General features: G+C 41.5%; 2 protein-coding genes across 2 annotated transcripts in view; both read left to right on the forward strand.

Moving 5' to 3' along the window:
- The first annotated feature begins 4547 nt into the window (after positions 1–4547).
- LOC127623982 (zona pellucida sperm-binding protein 4-like) lies at positions 4548–11523 on the forward strand. Its single transcript, XM_052098547.1, has 9 exons — positions 4548–5091; positions 5171–5358; positions 5430–5527; positions 5598–5755; positions 5828–6020; positions 6092–6239; positions 6322–6397; positions 6471–6531; positions 11433–11523. Exons 1-9 carry the CDS (start codon positions 4548–4550, stop codon positions 11521–11523), a joined length of 1557 nt encoding a protein of 518 aa, XP_051954507.1.
- pgfa (placental growth factor a) overlaps positions 11454–18394 on the forward strand; it is an 11562-nt gene continuing 4621 nt past the window's right edge. Inside the window, exons 1-2 of the mRNA XM_052098548.1 lie at positions 11454–11590; positions 16436–16469. Of these exons, the coding sequence (XP_051954508.1) occupies positions 11543–11590; positions 16436–16469 (82 nt within the window). The 5' untranslated portion in view covers positions 11454–11542. The remainder of the gene's footprint in view (positions 11591–16435; positions 16470–18394) is intronic.

Here is an 18394-nt window from a genome sequence, read left to right on the forward strand (position 1 = left end):
TGACTAATACTTCTCCATCCAGATAATACCCTGACGGTGTATCCTGCAGTACCTCTGGAGACAGAAGTCTGTCAAACAAGACAACAAGTGAGGCATCTGCCTGCTGTTCTTTCACCAATTCACTACGTGAGATAGTCAAAACTGATGGTATTTTTGTCAGTGTCTTACCATCTCTCTTAACATCTGACTGAGTCACAGACAAAGATTTACTCCCAGCAAGGGTTACAACAGAAGAAACAAATACTTCTGGAAAACTCTGGGCATTTTCATCTGACACCTCTGAAACCAATAAAGGGGGAGACACTATCAAAGCTGGTGGACCAACGGACCACACTCTACCTCCAGCTAAATTGTTTCCAAGAATAATGTCTACACCTACAACTGGTAAATGGGGACGTACCCCAAGTGTTACCTCTCCCTGAACCAAATCCGAAACCATCATCACTTTATGTAGAGGAACGGATACTACATTTAACCCTATTCCTCTAATCAAAACATTGTTTCCAGTATATGATTCATTGGAAATAAACGATTCCGTTGCACCTGTGTCTCTGAGGATTTTGACTTGTTTATTCTCTTTAGAGCCTACTAGTGCGACATAACCTTCTGTAATAAAAGGTGAAAAACTAGAATTCAAGGTTTCACAGTCATTTTCAATGGCTAGTTTGAACGATGATTGAATAGATGTTACCAAACCTACTGATTTTGCTCCCAAAACAACATTTTGAGGCCTTCTATTCCCTGATACATATTGAGCTTTGGCTTTCAGCATCGGACATTCATTTTTCCAATGCCCTTTGGCCTGGCAGTAATTACATGCATCAACGAATTCATTTTCCCCAAGTGAACGCAATGATCTACCTCTAAAGCTATCAAGATTTTCCCTACTCTTATCATGTACAATCCAATCAGGTTCTCGTCTAATTTCTTTGAATGCCCTTTGTCCAAACTGTTTTTTGTGAATTAGAGCATATTCATCAGCAAGGATCGCAGCATCATACGCGGTACGAGCTTTAGTCTCAGTTACATAAGCAGCAATAAGGGGTGGCACCGAATTTTTAAACTGCTCTAACAATACCAGCTCCTTTAAATCGCCTAAAGTTTTGACATCAGAAGCAGAACACCAGCGATTAAAATGAGTTTGAATTTCTCTCACAAATTCCACATGCGTTTGTCTTTCAGATTTCTGCCAACCTCTAAACCGCTGTCTGTATGACTCTGGTACCAATTCATAAGCTTTCAAAACAGCTGACTTGACACATTCATATTTTTCCGAGTCCTGAGTACTTAATGAAGAAAAAATCTCCTGAGCTCTTCCCGTGAAAACGCATTGCAATAACAAAACACGCTCTGAATCGGATCAACCTCTAGTACCAGATACTCGCTCAAACAGTGAAAAAAAGGTGTCAATTTCCCTTTCATCAAATTTAGGCACAAGTTTCAAATTTGTGACCACATCAAAATCAAGAAAATCATGCTCACTACCCTCAACAGACAATCTTCTGGCTTCTCTAGAGCATTTTCCAGCATTTATCAAATCCAACTTATAACGCTCAAGCTCCAATCTCTTACTTTCAATATCATGTCTTGCTTCACTTTTTTGCTGCTCAATCTTTTCCTTAGACTTCATTTCTATCAAAAGTAACTCCTTCTGTTGCTCATAAGTCAAAGACATTCTGTTAGCCTGAACAGCAGACACTGACTGTTCAACTTCAAGTATATTCTGTTCCATCAAAGCAGATCTCAAGAATGATTCGCAAGCGCTAACAACTGATCCTTCGAAAACTCATTTAAAAGGTCTTCCGACGGATTACGAACAAACTCATCAATATTGGAAGTCATATTTTACATTTCTACTACCCCTAACAAATTAAAAAACGAAAAAAGAGAAAAAAAAATATACATATCTAAGATTACGAACGAACACTGATAAATGTATAGGCTACTATTTATACACATTCAATCAGACCATTCAAATAATTTATAACTTACCGCATTCGTCTCCTGATAGCTCATTCCAATCAGCATGCAACGCAATTATATTAGTTATTTCCACAGTGTTTCCCAAATTCAAATTACAAACAAAACATATACTTACGTCCCAAACAATTGTTACTCAAAGCCTCCCAAACAAACTAAACAGGCGCACGCTGAACACTCGCTCATGGAGTCGGAGATAATAACCAACCGGTGTTTTTAATTATAATGAACGGCTGGACGAGCCCCCATATTTGTCATGGCCGGCTCTGAGCCGCGACAAATCAGGGAGGCAATGAGAACAAAGTCAGTCAAAGAATCTTTATTAACAATAAAGAATAAACTACGTAATCAACCCAAGAAACACACTCCAAAAACACTGGCCTGCGAACATAACTTTCCAAACTAAACTAATACACAAAGCAAAGCAAACAAATAACAATGAAAACAGCAACCCAAATTAACAGAAAACCAGAGGGTAACCGAAGCCCCTAAAGTCAGAGAACCATTACCTTTTATAATCCTCTGCAGGTGTTTCACATTAATCCCTCAGTAGGACGGGCCTAGAGGCACGTCACACTGTATATAGAAATACAGAATAGGACAATAAATTCAAAGTCCATGTAATGGCAGAAGAAATGTATTAAGCTGTGTATTGCTCATTAATTATTGCTCAACGGGGAAGTTTTTTCAATTCACATTGATTCAAATAAAAACATATGTTGAATCAACATTTTACCCTCAACGAATACCCCTGTGGTCACAAACACAAACTAAACATCGCTCTCCACAGCCCCTCTCCGAGAGAACACTAAATATTTGCCACTCTTCCTATCAAACAAATTCCGAACCCCCAGCCTTCTGCTTGAAATCTCCTTGAAAGCAGCCACCCTCCCCATCTCCGCACACCACTCCGGAAATGAGGGCGCTCCATCTGACTTCCCTTAAAATAATTTTTGACCGGCCCATCGCCCCAAAATACAGAGTCTGGGGCAGAATTCAATTTGAGTCCCTGAAACGTAACCTATAAAACTCTGAACCTTCTACCAAAATTCTCGGATCTTATCACAACTCCAAAAAACATGGGTTGCGTCTCCATCTTCTGATGGGCATGGCCAGCAGGTGGGTGAGTCTTTAAGACCAAGCTTATACAATCTAGAGGGGGTCCAACAGAATCTGTGTCAAATCTTAAATTGCATAAGGAGAACCTTTGCATCTACAGACTTGACATTTTTTAGAATCCTAGCCCACACTCCTTCCTCCAATACCAAGTTTAAATCTTTCTGCCATATTCTCTTGATAAAAGTTCAAGCTCCGTCCCCCAGACTCTGAATTAGCAGGGAGTAATACACTGATGCCTCATGACCTTTTCCAAAAGCAGTAATCACCCCTCCCAGAGTATCTGCAGCTATAGGGGGGTATGTGCTACTCCCAAAAACAATACAGAGGAGGTGGCGCAGCTGTAAATACCTAGAGAACTGATATCTGGGAATCCCAAAATGTTGAACCAAATTTTCAAAAGATCTAAACACTCCACTCTCATATAAGTCACCGAGTGTAGTAATCCCCCCTCACAATACACTCTGACCAGCAGAAAGGGGACTTAATAACACATCATTTAGGGTTCAGCCATATGCTCGAGGCAACATTTAATTAAATGTCTGAATTAAACACTCTGGACTCTGCAGATAACGGGGTGTAACTTAACTTCTCCGGTTAGTTTGATAGAAAGGCTTTGCAATGGCGAAATAGGGGCAATAACTTTCTGTTCAATACAAAAGCAGGGAGGGACTCTCTCAGGTGGAAGCGACCAATGAACCAAATATCTGAGACTGAATGCATAATAATAAATCAATTCTTGGGTAGGCCTAGACCACCTTTGTCAAGCAGCCTATGTAACTTACTGAAATGTAATCTGGACCATTTACCATTCCAAATAAAAAACTTTGCTGTGCTATCAAATTGTTTGAAATAAGAGAGAGGGACATCTATCGGGAGAAATAGTAGCAGGTAGTTACATTTTGGAATACAATTCATTTTAATAACATTAACCTTCACAGTAATAGGTACATGTAATGAAGCTCAGCTGTCCACATTGCTCGAAAACCTTTTATTAAGGGGTCAAAATGAACTAAATATCACAAATTTGCTGGGAATAAAATGGCCAAATACTTAATGCCCTGTTTGGGCCACTGGAAGGTGCCCGGCTGGAAAGCCTTTACTGGGCAGTACACTGTCAGAGACAAAGATTTGGATTTAGTCCTTTACTTTAGTACACCTTTTACTGATATACATATGCTTTGGTTTACATATTGGCTTCTGGGCATTTCATCATTTGTTGTGAATTCTTTGAATTAAGTTGTGTGAAGACTAGCATGTTAATTAGACTAAATGTGACCACACAAAATCTTCAGGTTAACTTTTTAGAATCAATTAGAATCACCTTATCTGTAAACGCCCAGTCTGATGAATGAAGACTGTTAATTGAACAGGGAGTGACATCGTTAATGAGCTGCTCTTCATAGGATTAAAAAGGGATCCACTTGAATGATGAATTCAGTTGTGGAGTAATGGCAGAAAGTATGGGTACGTTTCATCTTTTGGCACTTTGTGTGTGGTTTTGTGCTTTCTGTCATGCTGTTCCACAGTGGAGTAATCTGCCCCAGGTGCCTCAAGATTCAGTCTTTCAGCAAAGTGGCCAACAAGGAGGGATTCCAGCCAGGAGTGGTCAATCTCTTGCATTTCAGCCAAGTGATCAACAGTTTTTAACTCCACAGCAGACTCGACGACAAGGGGGAAATCCAGTCCAGAATCTTCAAGCTTCAGTCCTCCAGCGAACTAGAGGAGGAATTTTAGCCAAGAATCCTCAAGATGTTGTGTTCCAGCCAAGTGATCGGAAGTTTTTGGCTCAACAGGCCCTGCAACAGCAAACCGCACAACAGGTTTCTCAAGCGTTTCCACCCAAGCAGCCAGTGGCACAGGCAGAGCCTCTTGACAAGTGTGCTGTAGCTGATTATGAGCAGATCCAATGTGGACCTTCTGGTATCAGTGCTGCTGAGTGTGACGCTATAAACTGCTGCTTTGATGGACAGCAGTGTTACTATGGGAAAGCCGGTAAGTGTGTTGAGCCAATTGTAAGGTTGTTCGTATTCAACTGATTCTCTGCGGTAACTTACACTCTACCTTGAAACAGTGACCGTCCAGTGTATTAGAGATGGCCAGTTTGTGGTTGTGGTGGCTAGAGATGTTACACTGCCTTCACTAAGTCTGGATACAGTCCGTCTGTTGGGTGGAAATGACCCACCTTGTGCTCCAGTTGGGTCCACACCTTCCTTTGCCGTTTACCAATTCCCTGTCACAGCTTGTGGCACAAGCATGATGGTGGGTACTGGTGCTGTTTAGACTTGTTTTGCTTGGAAAGGAGTGGATGCTAACCGTGTTGCTGTTTGCAGGAGGACAATGGATATGTGGTGTATGAGAACAGAATGACTTCATCCTATGAAGTGGGGACTGGACCACTTGGTTCCATCACAAGGGACAGTCACTTTGAGTAGGTGATCTATGCTTTAGCTTAAATGCAATCTTTGACTTGTGCTACAAGCTCACTGTCTGTTGTCCAGGCTTCTCTTCCAGTGTAGGTATTCTGGCACTGCTGTTCAAGCTCTGGTTGTGGAGGTCAACACCGTTCCTCCACCTCCACCTGTAGCTGCTCCTGGACCCCTCAGAGTGGAGCTTCGCCTGGCAAATGGACAATGTGTCACAAAAGGATGTGCAGAAGGTAATGTACTGCTTCTCTATATCGCTGTCTTGAAAGTGTAACTAGGGTTTCTAAAATGTTGTCCTCCTGCAGAGGATGCTGCATACACGTCCTACTACAGTGATGCTGATTACCCAGTCACAAAAGTCCTACGACAACCTGTGTATGTTGAGGTGCACCTTTTGGAGAGGACTGACCCCAATATTGTCCTGATGCTGGGACATTGCTGGGCGACATCATCCCCTGATTCCCTCAGCCTGCCTCAGTGGGACCTTCTAGTTAATGGGTGAGTATAACCCCAGCATTTGTGTCATTGGTCTGTTTTGAGCTAGTCCTGACTGTTACTCTGCCTTCCAGATGCCCTTACCAGGATGATCGTTACCTCACCACACCGGTTCCTGTGGATGGCTCCTCTGGTCTTCAGTTCCCAACCCATTACAAGCGCTTTATTGTGAAGATGTTCACGTTTGTGGATCCAGCATCACTAGCTCCTCTGCAGGGAATGGTATGATTACCATCCAACTTTCAACACCCCTAAACCCTTAATGGTTCTTATGAATGCTGTGGTTAATCCCCTTCTTGCTCAGGTCTTCATCCACTGTAGTACATCGGTGTGCCATCCCTCTTCCACTGGCTCCTGTGAGCAGAGCTGCACCAGGCAAAGTAGGTGTATTACTTCACTGTGGTTTGTCCTTTTGTAAACCGCTTTTAACCTCTGCCTTCTCTTGTATTCCAGAAAGAGATGTTGGTGAGAACATTGAAAAGACTGTCGTTTCCAGTGGAGGCATTTTCTTCATGTAAATTTAATAAAGTTACCAGACACAAACAACAGTCTGAGCTGTTTTAATGAGATGTGGTGTATCCGCAAAAATCACCGAGGCTGCAAGCAATACCATGACCATTATATAGGAGGGTATGCAATTGTTAACCGATATGCCTATTGTCTCCGGTGTTTGAATTTGCTTAAGTGCAGAAGGGACATGCTCAAACCAAGGAGGTACTGTAAACCAATCAGGTGTACATGGAGTTCTTTGGGAGAGTTCTCCATGGATGTCCTTAACCTCACTACCATGAAAAGCTGAGGGTCAAAAATACACAGCATAATTCAAACTCTAGATAAAGAGCTTTTAAGTGATTGCTTTGACCGTTTATGGTGTACGCTTTGATTTGAAAAGGGATCGTCTTCCAGTGTTGATCTTTATCAATCTCTGGACTAAACTTCCACTGCCAGAACCACCCTTATGCACATCTAAATTCAAATGATTGACATTTTTTACCAAACTAGTTGTAGTACTGGGTTTTCTTCGCCACAGAAAAACTCTTAACAGCTCCAAGTAGCTAAAAGTTTTACTTTTGAATTAACCAGTTGACATGGATCTTCCCTGAACCATTGACTCAAACCAATGTTTTGGGCATCCCATGAGAGACTGGGGAAAGCTGGTGTAAGCAAGTTTGAATACACTCTTGGTTCAATTAGTCCAAGCTTTCCCTATTGTGTATATTCTGTGAGGCCACCATAACTGACACTTTTTGCGCCATATAAATGTTGAATTTATAGTACCTTTCCTAGTAGACTTCTGTTTTGTTATATTATGAACATTTTATTTTCAGTTTAGTCTGCTAAAAGCCAATACAGTTGGCCATTTTCTCAATGTGACTATGCAGTTTTCTCTGCGTCTGAGACCGTCAACCTGCACATCTTATGTGACTTGAGCACATTCAAGTGGAGATATTGCATGTGGCGGCTTCACGGCATCCATGTACGACTCTCCACGTGTGACAATGAGAGCGAACCACTTTTATAGCGCTCATGAGGAGGTTAACCCTCGTAGCAACTGGCCAATATGGTTGCTTAGGAGACCTGGATGGATTCACTCCGTATGCCCTGGGATTCTAACTAGCGAACTCTGGGGCTATCCTGGGGGGCTAAGGATATCCAGGCCCCTGGATTATCTTTTTTTTTAAGATTTTGGAAATATACAGTTTTGGGAATACTTTTATTGGATGGATTAAGTTACTTTATAGACATGAGATGTTACACCACTCTTCCAAGACACTTGCAAGTTCCTGGACATTTCTGGAGGGAATGGCCCTAGCCCTCACCCTCCGATACATCAGGTTCCAGACTTGCTCAATGGGATTTAGATCCGGGCTCTTCGCTGGCCATGGCAGAACACTGACATTCCTGTCTTGCAGGAAATCGCGCACAGAACGAGCAGTATGGCTGGTGGCATTGTCATGCTGGAAGGTCATGTCAGGATGAGTCTGCAGGAAGGGTACCACATGAGGGAGGAGGATGTCTTCCTTGTAACGCACAGTGATGAGATTGCCTGCAATGACAACAAGCTCTGTCTGATGATTCTGTGACACACCACCCCAGACCATGACGGACCCTCCACCTCCAAATTGATCCCGCTCCAGAGTACAGGCCTCGGTGTAACGCTCATTCCTTCGACGATAAATGCGAGTCCGACCATCACCCCTGGTGAGACAAAACCCTGTCTCGTCAGTGAAGAGCACTGTTTCCAGTCCTGTCTGGTCCAGTGAACGTGGGTTTGTGTCCATAGGTGACATTGTTGCTGGTGATGTTTGGTAAGGACCTGCCTTACAACAGGCCTAAAAGCCCTCAGTCCAGCCTCTCTGACTACTGCAGACAGTCTGAGCACTGATGGAGGGATTTAGCATTCCTGGTGTAACTCGGGCAGTTGTTGTTGCCATCCTGTACCTGTCCCGCAGGTGTGATATTCGGACGATCCTGTGCAGGTGTTGTTACACATGGTCTGCCACTGCGAGAATGATCAGCTGTCCTTCCTGTCTCCCTGTAGCGCTGTCTTCTGCATCTCATAGTACGGAAATTGCAATTTATTGCCCTGGACACATCTGCAGTCCTCATGCTTCCATGCAGCATGCCTAAGGCATGTTCACGTAGATGAGCAGGGACCTTGGGCATCTTTCTTTTGGTGTTTTTCGGAGTCAGTTATTAAAACTTAGGACACTAAAGACACCTTTCTACTGTGACGTTATTTGCCGTCTGTAAGCTGTTAGTGTCTTAACGACCGCTCCACAGGTGCATGTTCATTAACTGTTTATTGTTCATTGCTGATATTTATTGTAAAGGGTTTAAACAATGTTTTTCGTGCTTGTTCAAAGTTATTTGGATGTGTCAAATTCTTTAAAATGCAGTGTCCTGGAAAAAGGGATTTCTTTTTTACAACTATGTCATTGTTTCTCATTGACTTTGCTCTGTCAAGCATCTATTTCCTTTCACGTGATTGTTTCTTTTTTGCCTATGCTTTGTGAAGCATCCTAGGGTCCTTGAAAGGCACTGTACAAATTATCCATTTGTATTATTAATGTATTTTTCATCAGCCTTAGCTTCACCTGAAATGTGTATAAACTAAATTGAACAGTCGACATACACAATTCGAACTGTAATAAGGATCAATACCAATTAGATTGTGCCATGATTATTTAATTGACTCTCCCCCAACTTTCCAAGTTGGGCCTCAAAGAAAATCCCAGGTTTCCTACTGGAAAAGACAACATTGTTCATGTGCGCTCATCTTGTAAATACGATCATTCTGACATGACATGAAGGCAACACAAGCCCCTCTCTGTGTCATGCAAGCCTATTTGTCCTGAATTCTCTTAGATGTATAGAGGCTTTTCTGCATTCATGAAACCTCACGGGGCATCACCAGCTGTTGTTGCAAACAACACAACACACTAAACCGACTCTGGCTGGCATGTTTTGTCAACATGTCATGATTAGGGTTATGGGTTAATTGGTATGAGTTTTATAAGGATGAGTTTTGTGTCAATGAGACTAAAGTTTTGAATCGATTGACAGCCCTAAAATAAATACATATTTCAATCGAATTAATTACATGGTGTCCTGATTAATCGCATATACAAATATTTGCTGAGAAAGCCCCTCATATAACAATAATTCAATATATAATGATTAAATAATGATACATAGTTATCTTTAAATATTAAAAAATTATATATATATATATATATATATATATATATATATATATATATATATATATATATATATATATATAATAAAAATACTCAGATAATTAAAATGCATCACATTCTTGTAGCAGAAGAGTTCATCATTGATATGTTTTTAGAATATAATGTATTGATTATTACCATATTATTGATCATAAGTCAATCATTGACACACAGTTCACAGTAATCCATTACACAAGTGAATTTATCAATCAGAGATTTATTATGAGGGCTTGTTTAAGAACCGTTAATGTACACCTGCATTAGACATGCTTGTGTAGCGTCTCGGGTGTGTTGCGTCATAAACATACATTATTAGTTAATTGTGTCAAGTTAAATATAGTTTAATACTTAGAACACATCTTGAGATCCCTTAGTGCGGATTTGTACGCAAGTACATAACGCAGGTTTGTTTTGTTCACTGTATAAACTGTGTGTTGCCACCAAGTGTGCCACACAAGCCCTCAAAAGTGAAGCCAAAACGTCTCGATCGCCCCCCGGTGGCTGGTCCTTGTATAGGTCATAAGCCCCGCCTCCCCATGTTATTCAACAGGACGTGAGACCAACTAAACAATTAAATGACACTTCACATATCTTTTTTCCAAATATAGTTTCTGTCATTTACTGTCGTTTCTATCACGTTGATGTCATTTCAAGTGTTTGTTTTCAAAATAAGTTTGTTTTTAGTTATTTGATGCTATAAAAACGCTGCTGTGACATCATGATTGACAGCTGTGATTGACAGGTTCTCTGAGCGGACTTTTTTTCGGGATCTTCGGAGGACTGAGGAGATTGGAGCTTTAAATTTAATATCTAAATTTCTATAATTAATTATTTCACACCGTCATAAGTCAAAAGGGGCGTGTCCTTGCGATTGATTCAGCGAGAGTGAGGGCGGGGCCTTGATTTCGCGGCTTTACTTCCTGCTCACTACTGCGCAGGTCTGGTCCCGAAATCGCAACTGCGCAGACTCAAGTCCCAAGATGTCAGCGCCATATCGGGACACTGGCGGCTTCAGTTCTCACCAATGGAAAAGAGCGAAGGGGCGTCGGCCATCTTTTTTTACAGTCTATGGTTGCCACACAGCTGATGTTTCACTTACTGCCCTCTGGAGTAAACAGGTGGTACTACAAGCTTGCATTTCTCAGGAACCTTCCTTGTCTTTTTTTCCCTTTACAGTATCGAGAATTTGATGTTTTTAGCATTGCAGTAGTAATAAAAATGTGGTTGGAATTATTATTACAAGTATGAAAATAATGTCACAATACAAAAACTCTTAATGGTCCTATAAAATAACCTAGGCGTAATTTTCTTAAAATGCAAATGTTATTTTTATTTATTTTTTTTGCCTCGAGTTTTTAAGTAAATCTGACTAGGCCATGCTCTTGACAGGTTTCAAGAGATTCAGTTGTATTGGTGAAAGTGGCAGTCAGTGCAGTCTGTCACATCCCTGATGACCCAATTACACAGCATTAATCATGTGGGCCTAACTGGAGGCTTTTGGGGGGCTGAGGGAAAGACACAGAGGGTGGGGTGACTCACTCAAAACAAAGGCCACTATCCTTAAAACAATTGCCAGCGAGGAAAAGTTGCGGAACAGCTCGTTTGGGAGTTCTTGAACACCTGTGGATTGTCTTCAGGAGTTCCCTATAACTCTTGCCTTCTCTCATTAAAGGGCTGTTTACTGCTGGATAAAAGAAGATGCAATGGACTTTGGAGACAGTGTGTCACTGCAGTGGATTAACATAGTGGAGCAGCTCGGGTGATGCGTTCTGCCCGCTCGACATGAAGACATTCATCGCCGCATTACTGCTGTACATTCCGCTCGTACAGGTAATGAGATGTCTCCCACAGGCACCCTTACAGACATTTACCTTAGTGAACAAGTTCCATCGAAATACCAGACCTAATGCAGGTATTCTAGTTAGTAGTGTTAAAGCATTATGCATTAATATTGGCTTTAAACAATGTTTACAGAATATTTGTCATGTAGTTTAACTTCTTTAATTGAATTAGCCACTGACAACAACAAAAATCAATATTGAAGAAACATGCACTTTTATATTAGTTGTATTACTATAGTTTTATTGTAGTGACAATAGTAATGGTATTTAGGCAGAAACTATATGGTTAACCGTTTAAATGCCAAAAAATGGAATAAAGAAAACTTTACAAAAATTGACACATTTAAAAGTGTTAAAACCATAGAATAATAATCCCTAATGGAATAATAGTTGATTTGACTTATTTATGAATCAATGAGACAGAATATGTAAAAATGGTACGCAAGCGTTAATTGTAATAGTATGTAAAGAAAACTGGCGAGCTTTTAAGCGGCTAATTGCACTTTCACTCTTCTTCATAGGCTACTAGTTTGTTTGTTTGTTTCGTTGACGTGAACAAATAGAAATAACAAAAGGAAATCTTGTGCAAAAAATGATCATAATTTTTATTACGCACAATTTGTCTTTGTAAAAAGATGCAGAAGAACAATTTAAAACTGCATGCATACTCTCAAAATCCAAAGATATCAATGCAATGTTGTATGATAGGCTATATTTTAATAAATAAAAAAAAAGGTTTCAATATAAGTTCTGTTCAATCAGCAGCATTTGTGTCATAATGTTGATTTACTATAAAAATTAATTTCGACTCCTTCATTTTCTGTAAATGTGTGTTACAGTGAGACACAATGGAAGTCAATGGGGGCAATTTTTGCAGGGTTTAAAGACAGAAATGTGAAACTTGTAATTTTATAAAAGTACTTAAATTAATTAATCTGTTAAAATGTCTCGGTTACTGATGTAACCTGTAACCTGAAGGAGGAGGAGCCCGCGAACTGGGTCCAGGCAGTAAAAGGTGCCCGCCGCGATTGTGTGAGCTCATCATGCACTTCCGGGAAGAAAGGTACGGGGGCAGGGCGCGGCAGCGGTGCTCGGAGCCCCGGGACCGATCACCGGGCCGTGAGGGTTCAGGGAGGAGCGGAGGATTCCACTCCATCCCGACACTCGCAGCCGCCCGGGCAAGCATGGCCATCAGCTGCGCATGGTGACAGACTGAACCAACCCACTCTTCGAAAGCTCCTCAGTGCGATATCTGATGTGTGTTTGCAGCGTCACTCCTTTTATACCCGTATGTCCGGGGTAGCGGCATGCAAATTCCACACGCCAATTCTCATTGGACTTTTCTCAAGATCAGAGATGTCTGGGCTCCGCAGGAGCGACCCCTAGTGTCAACTCACCGACACAACATCGAGTGAGTGACAGATAGGGAACTCGTGTATTATTATTGTCCTTTTTACTAATTTTTGGGTTTTAGGGTTTGCAGCATTATGTTGTCATAGAAACGAAGTAGTAAAATTGTCTCTATCTTCACACAGATGTGGTTAATAAGTGATTTAATGACAGTAAAATCATGTTCACACACATATTGTTTATGTCTTGTGTCTATACTTGTGAAACAGTATTTTAATGTGTACAGATTAAACCCCATTGACTTGCATTGGAAGTGTCTCACTGGAACACATTTAAAGAAAACGAGCGACGAGTCGAAATAAATTTTTGTGCTAATCAACATTACGCCACAAATGCTGTCGACTGAGATTGAATCTGGAATATTCCTTAATTTATTTCATTCCCATTGAATTGCACGGAACAAATAGCAGCATACAGGTTTGAAACGGCATTAGGGTGAGTGAATGATGGCAGTTTTTATGTTCCACTGACCAGTCAGAATCCTCACTGTAAGACAGTTTTTCCAGATAAATGAATGAAACCCAAAGCCTCCTCATTATTGTAGTGAGCAGCTGCACGTCTCTTGGCTAAAGTTAGTTTCGGCCCCCTCTCGCACCTCTCTTATGGAGATCTGAGACTCCACGCACCCTAATTAATGTACAGCTCCAACGTGTAGGCGGACAAATCGCCCCGACAATGGACGGCAGCCAAGTTTGCCCACTAGCTAACATCCCGGGCCCTCGAGTCAGGTTTGGTTCAGTGCACAAACACAATCGGGTGATCTCACTCCGTAGCACGAACCGGCTGCGATCTTCCCCATAATTTCACCCATTTTCTGCCGCTCGGAGCGTTTCATGTGGACTCAGTGAGACGTGCCTTTCTCGCAGTCTGCATGTCCGTGCTTACAAAAATAAACCTGCTGTAGTTCAGAGCGGATGGCCCGGGCTCGGACCTGTTGCCGTGGTGACAAACCCACATTGCTGTGGCACAGTTTTCTGGTCTGTATGAAAATGAGCCGGACCTGATTGAAACACTCCACATGCTAATGCATATTGCTCATATTGAATTCAATTCTATATTAAATGAACTGCCATGTTTTAAAAGGGTGAAACTCACTTTTAACCTAAAATAAGTGAGATAATAATTGACAATCCTCTTTAAACTGGACTGGGTGTAACAAGAGCCCTCTGTTGTGTTTTATAACGTCCTCTCACAGTGTGCTTAGCAATTATGAATGCACATTATCCCACTTGTCGAATGGCTACTTAAAAATAAATGAGTTAATTGAGTTTGCAAACTATATTGTGTCTAATTTATTTTATTATGTGAGAGGAGTGTGACATGATGGAACCATGCTGCTCCAAAATCAAAAGAAACTAATCAGAAATTATTTTTGTGTAATGAAGAATGACTATATTTTTAAGCCCATTTAAATGTTTTCTTTGTGACATTATTTATGCACATTTTACCCCTTAATTCTACTTATTCTGCAAAGCATAAAAATGGTCATTATGTATATGTTAAATATATATATATATATATATATTATTGTAACTGGAAAGTATGTATGCATCATCTAGTACTGTCTTGCATATCTTTTCTCTTTTTTTAATGTATTTTAATTTAATTTTTAGAGTTCACAGAGGTAAACAGATTTGGTTTCCCGATATGAAATATAAAGGTGGAGAATGGGAGGTGAAGTGAAACCAGAAGATATACGTTAAAACAAACATATATTAAATGTGCTAAAGGGTCCTGAAAATAATTTAATTATGCAAAACATTAATGTGCATTAAAAAAATGTAACGGCCCCAAATGAAGATTTGACATTCTTTATGCATTATATAATTCCATTTTTATTTTATTTAAAAAAAAATAATTATTTGGGGTTAATTCTTTTTATTTATTTAGTTTTTTGTGTGACAGATTGAGCTAAAGGATATGAAACTATGAGACAACAGTCAATTTAGCATCATTATCATGACACATCGGTAACGCTTTAGATTACAGCCTGCAATTTACCGTGTAAGTACACCGAATTTACAACGTACCTTTTTTGCATTAATAGTGTAACTACACAGTACGCACGTGTAGGTATAAGGGAACAATGTGCAACGTTTGGGGAATAAAGGGGTAACAAGTGTATGTTCTTGCTAAATTGCTCGCAAATATAAGAGTGCTGTTTAGCATAGTAGATCATACATACCGCGTAATATTACAATAGTTACCCCTAAGAAATAAAATACTTGCGTGTAAAACAGTCGATGGAAAGGAGGAGGCGAGAACCGGCTTGTCAATATAAATAATATTTTAATGATAAATTTAAAAGACAAAACACAAACACATGACGGACATGTCCGTAAACGATCTCTCTCTCCGCACAATCCTCCACAGTCGGCCTCGGAAATAATTAAAGAAATAATTAAATAGGGGGGGTACTTCCTGTAACAGTGTAGTACCCCCCCAAAAAACACTGTAAAATTTAAATGAGAGGGAAAAGGCCAACGCGGAGCGACAGTGAGAGAGAGAGAGATAAAAAAAATAAAACTCTTACTCGCCAGTTCTCCAATACGCCGCAGCTTGTTCCTCGGCCACTCCTCCACCCTCTATCGGACGACAGCCGTGCCTCTCCGGGCGGATTGGTGGCAGACCTCCAGCCCCTGGCAGACGGAATGCCCCGCCGCGTTCTTGGGGAACAGAAGGGGTCTCCCCCGCCCCTGGCAGCGGTTCTCCCACTCCTGGTGGTCGGCAGCGAGCCCCTCCCCGCTCGCGGTTGGCGGTCTCAGACCCCGTCGTGTTTCAGCGGCTGGTAGGTGACTCCTCCGCCCCTGGGAGCGGCCCTGACGCTCCAGGCAGTCGGTTAGGAGCTCCTTCTCCCCTCGCGGTCGGCAGCCGTCGTCAGCTTCCAGGCGGCTGGGCTCCTCGTCCCCCGGCAGATGGCCGTGGCTGCTCCGTTGGAGTGGACGGTAGTGGCGAGAACTCTACTATGGCGTATCCCTCCTCCTTCCCAGGTTTCGGCACCAGTGTAAAGAGATCAATGGTCCCTCTCGGAGGCTTGATTAGCCTGATAAGGGAACTATTTGTAATTTTCCAGGTTGTTACCCCTTTATTGCCCAAACATTGCACATTGTTTGCTTATACCTGCACATTGTTTGCTTATACACGTAAGTAATTTATAGGTACACTATTATTACAAAAAGGTACGCTGTAAATTCGGTGTACTTGCGCTGTAAATTGCAGGCTGTAATCTAAAGCGTTACCCAGATATTTGACCACAGAACACCGCCACTAATAAATCAAACATATCCTCTTTAAGTTGAGGAATCAAAAAAAGCTCACATTTAATCTCAGATGCTTTTTAAATGCTTAAATCGCTTGTTGTCTGACGTATGGATTGTGTAGTTTTCTTTCATAGAGTTTGTCTAAATGACATTTTTTAAAACAGGTTTCATCCATTCTGGGCAATCCCAACTCCAAAGGTAAGACTATTGTCTATGTACAATTATATATATATATATGTACTGATTGTCTTTAAATACCACATTTATTGTAATAGAGCTCAACAGTAAGTGCCCACTGCAGCCTACTTTCTGGAAGTATTTTTTGTTTGTTTGTTTGTTTTAACAGAAAACACAACTACTGTCTGTTAGGCTGTAACGCTACAATATACCGTATTTAATTTAGCGAGGTCTCATCCTCAGACGGTACGCTCCTGGACCAACCACAGTCCGTTCACTGACCAAGTGGACAATAAGCTGCTATATGGATCAGACTTCATGCCAATACTCAAATGTCTGGCTGCTGCCATGGTAACAACTCTTTGTCTGACTGCTGCCATGGTAACATCTCTTTGTCTGGCTGCTGCCATGGTAACATCTCTTTGTCTGGCTGCTGCCATGGTAACATCTCTTTGTCTGGCTGCTGCCATGGTAACATCTCTTTTTTCTGGCTACTGCCATGGTAACATCTCTTTGTCTGGCTGCTGCCATGGTAACATCTCTTTGTCTGGCTGCTGCCATGGTAACATCTCTTTTTTCAGGCTGCTGCCATGGTAACATCTCTTTGTCTGGCTGCTGCCATGGTAACATCTCTTTTTTCTGGCTGCTTCCATGGTAACATCTCTTTGTCTGGCTGCTGCCATGGTAACATCTCTTTGTCTGGCTGCTGCCATGGTAACATCTCTTTGTCTGGCTGCTGCCGTGGTAACATCTCTTTTTTCTGGCTGCTGCCGTGGTAACATCTCTTTTTTCTGGCTGCTGCCGTGGTAACATCTCTTTTTTCTGGCTGATGCCATGGTAACATCTCTTTGTCTGGCTGCTGCCATGGTAACATCTCTTTGTCTGGCTGCTGCCATGGTAACATCTCTTTGTCTGGCTGCTGCCGTGGTAACATCTCTTTTTTCTGGCTGCTGCCGTGGTAACATCCCTTTTTTCTGGCTGCTGCCGTGGTAACATCTCTTTTTTCTGGCTGCTGCCATGGTAACATCTCTTTGTCTGGCTGCTGCCATGGTAACATCTCTTTTTTCTGGCTGCTGCCATGGTAACATCTCTTTGTCTGGCTGCTGCCATGGTAACATCTCTTTTTCTGGCTGCTGCCATGGTAACATCTCTTTGTCTGGCTGCTGCCATGGTAACATCTCTTTTTTCTGGCTGCTGCCATGGTAACATCTCTTTGTCTGGCTGCTGCCATGGTAACATCTCTTTGTCTGGCTGCTGCCATGGTAACATCTATTTGTCTGGCTGCTGCCGTGGTAACATCTCTTTTTTCTGGCTGCTGCCGTGGTAACATCTCTTTTTTCTGGCTGATGCCATGGTAACATCTCTTTGTCTGGCTGCTGCCATGGTAACATCTCTTTGTCTGGCTGCTGCCGTGGTAACATCTCTTTTTTCTGGCTGCTGCCGTGGTAACATCTCTTTTTTTTGGCTGATGCCATGGTAACATCTCTTTGTCTGGCTGCTGCCATGGTAACATCTCTATGTCTGGCTGCTGCCGTGGTAACATCTCTTTTTTTCTGGCTGCTGCCATGGTAACATCTCTTTTTTCTGGCTGCTGCCGTGGTAACATCTCTTTTTTCTGGCTGCTGCCATGGTAACATCTCTTCTTGATGGAATTTCCTTCAGGATTGACACTAGTGTATTTTACCAGGAATTATGCAATATTGAATATGATTTTTTGGAAGTACAGAAGCATATTTATTGTGTGATTGCAGAGCTCATGTAAGGTGTTGAAAGATTTAGATTTAGCTAAAAATCATCTTTCCTATTGTAATTCTGCAGCTCAAAATGTTTGTTCTAAATATTTGAATGAAATAGTTCAAAAATCACCCATGCCGTGCCTTTTACATCATATCCCAGATCGACATTTGCAAAGAAGTGAAAGAAACCTGTCTTCACAGCCATGTACA

The sequence above is a fragment of the Xyrauchen texanus genome, chromosome 30, assembly GCF_025860055.1.
Source record: "Xyrauchen texanus isolate HMW12.3.18 chromosome 30, RBS_HiC_50CHRs, whole genome shotgun sequence".
In the NCBI taxonomy this organism is placed as follows: Eukaryota; Metazoa; Chordata; class Actinopteri; order Cypriniformes; family Catostomidae; genus Xyrauchen; species Xyrauchen texanus.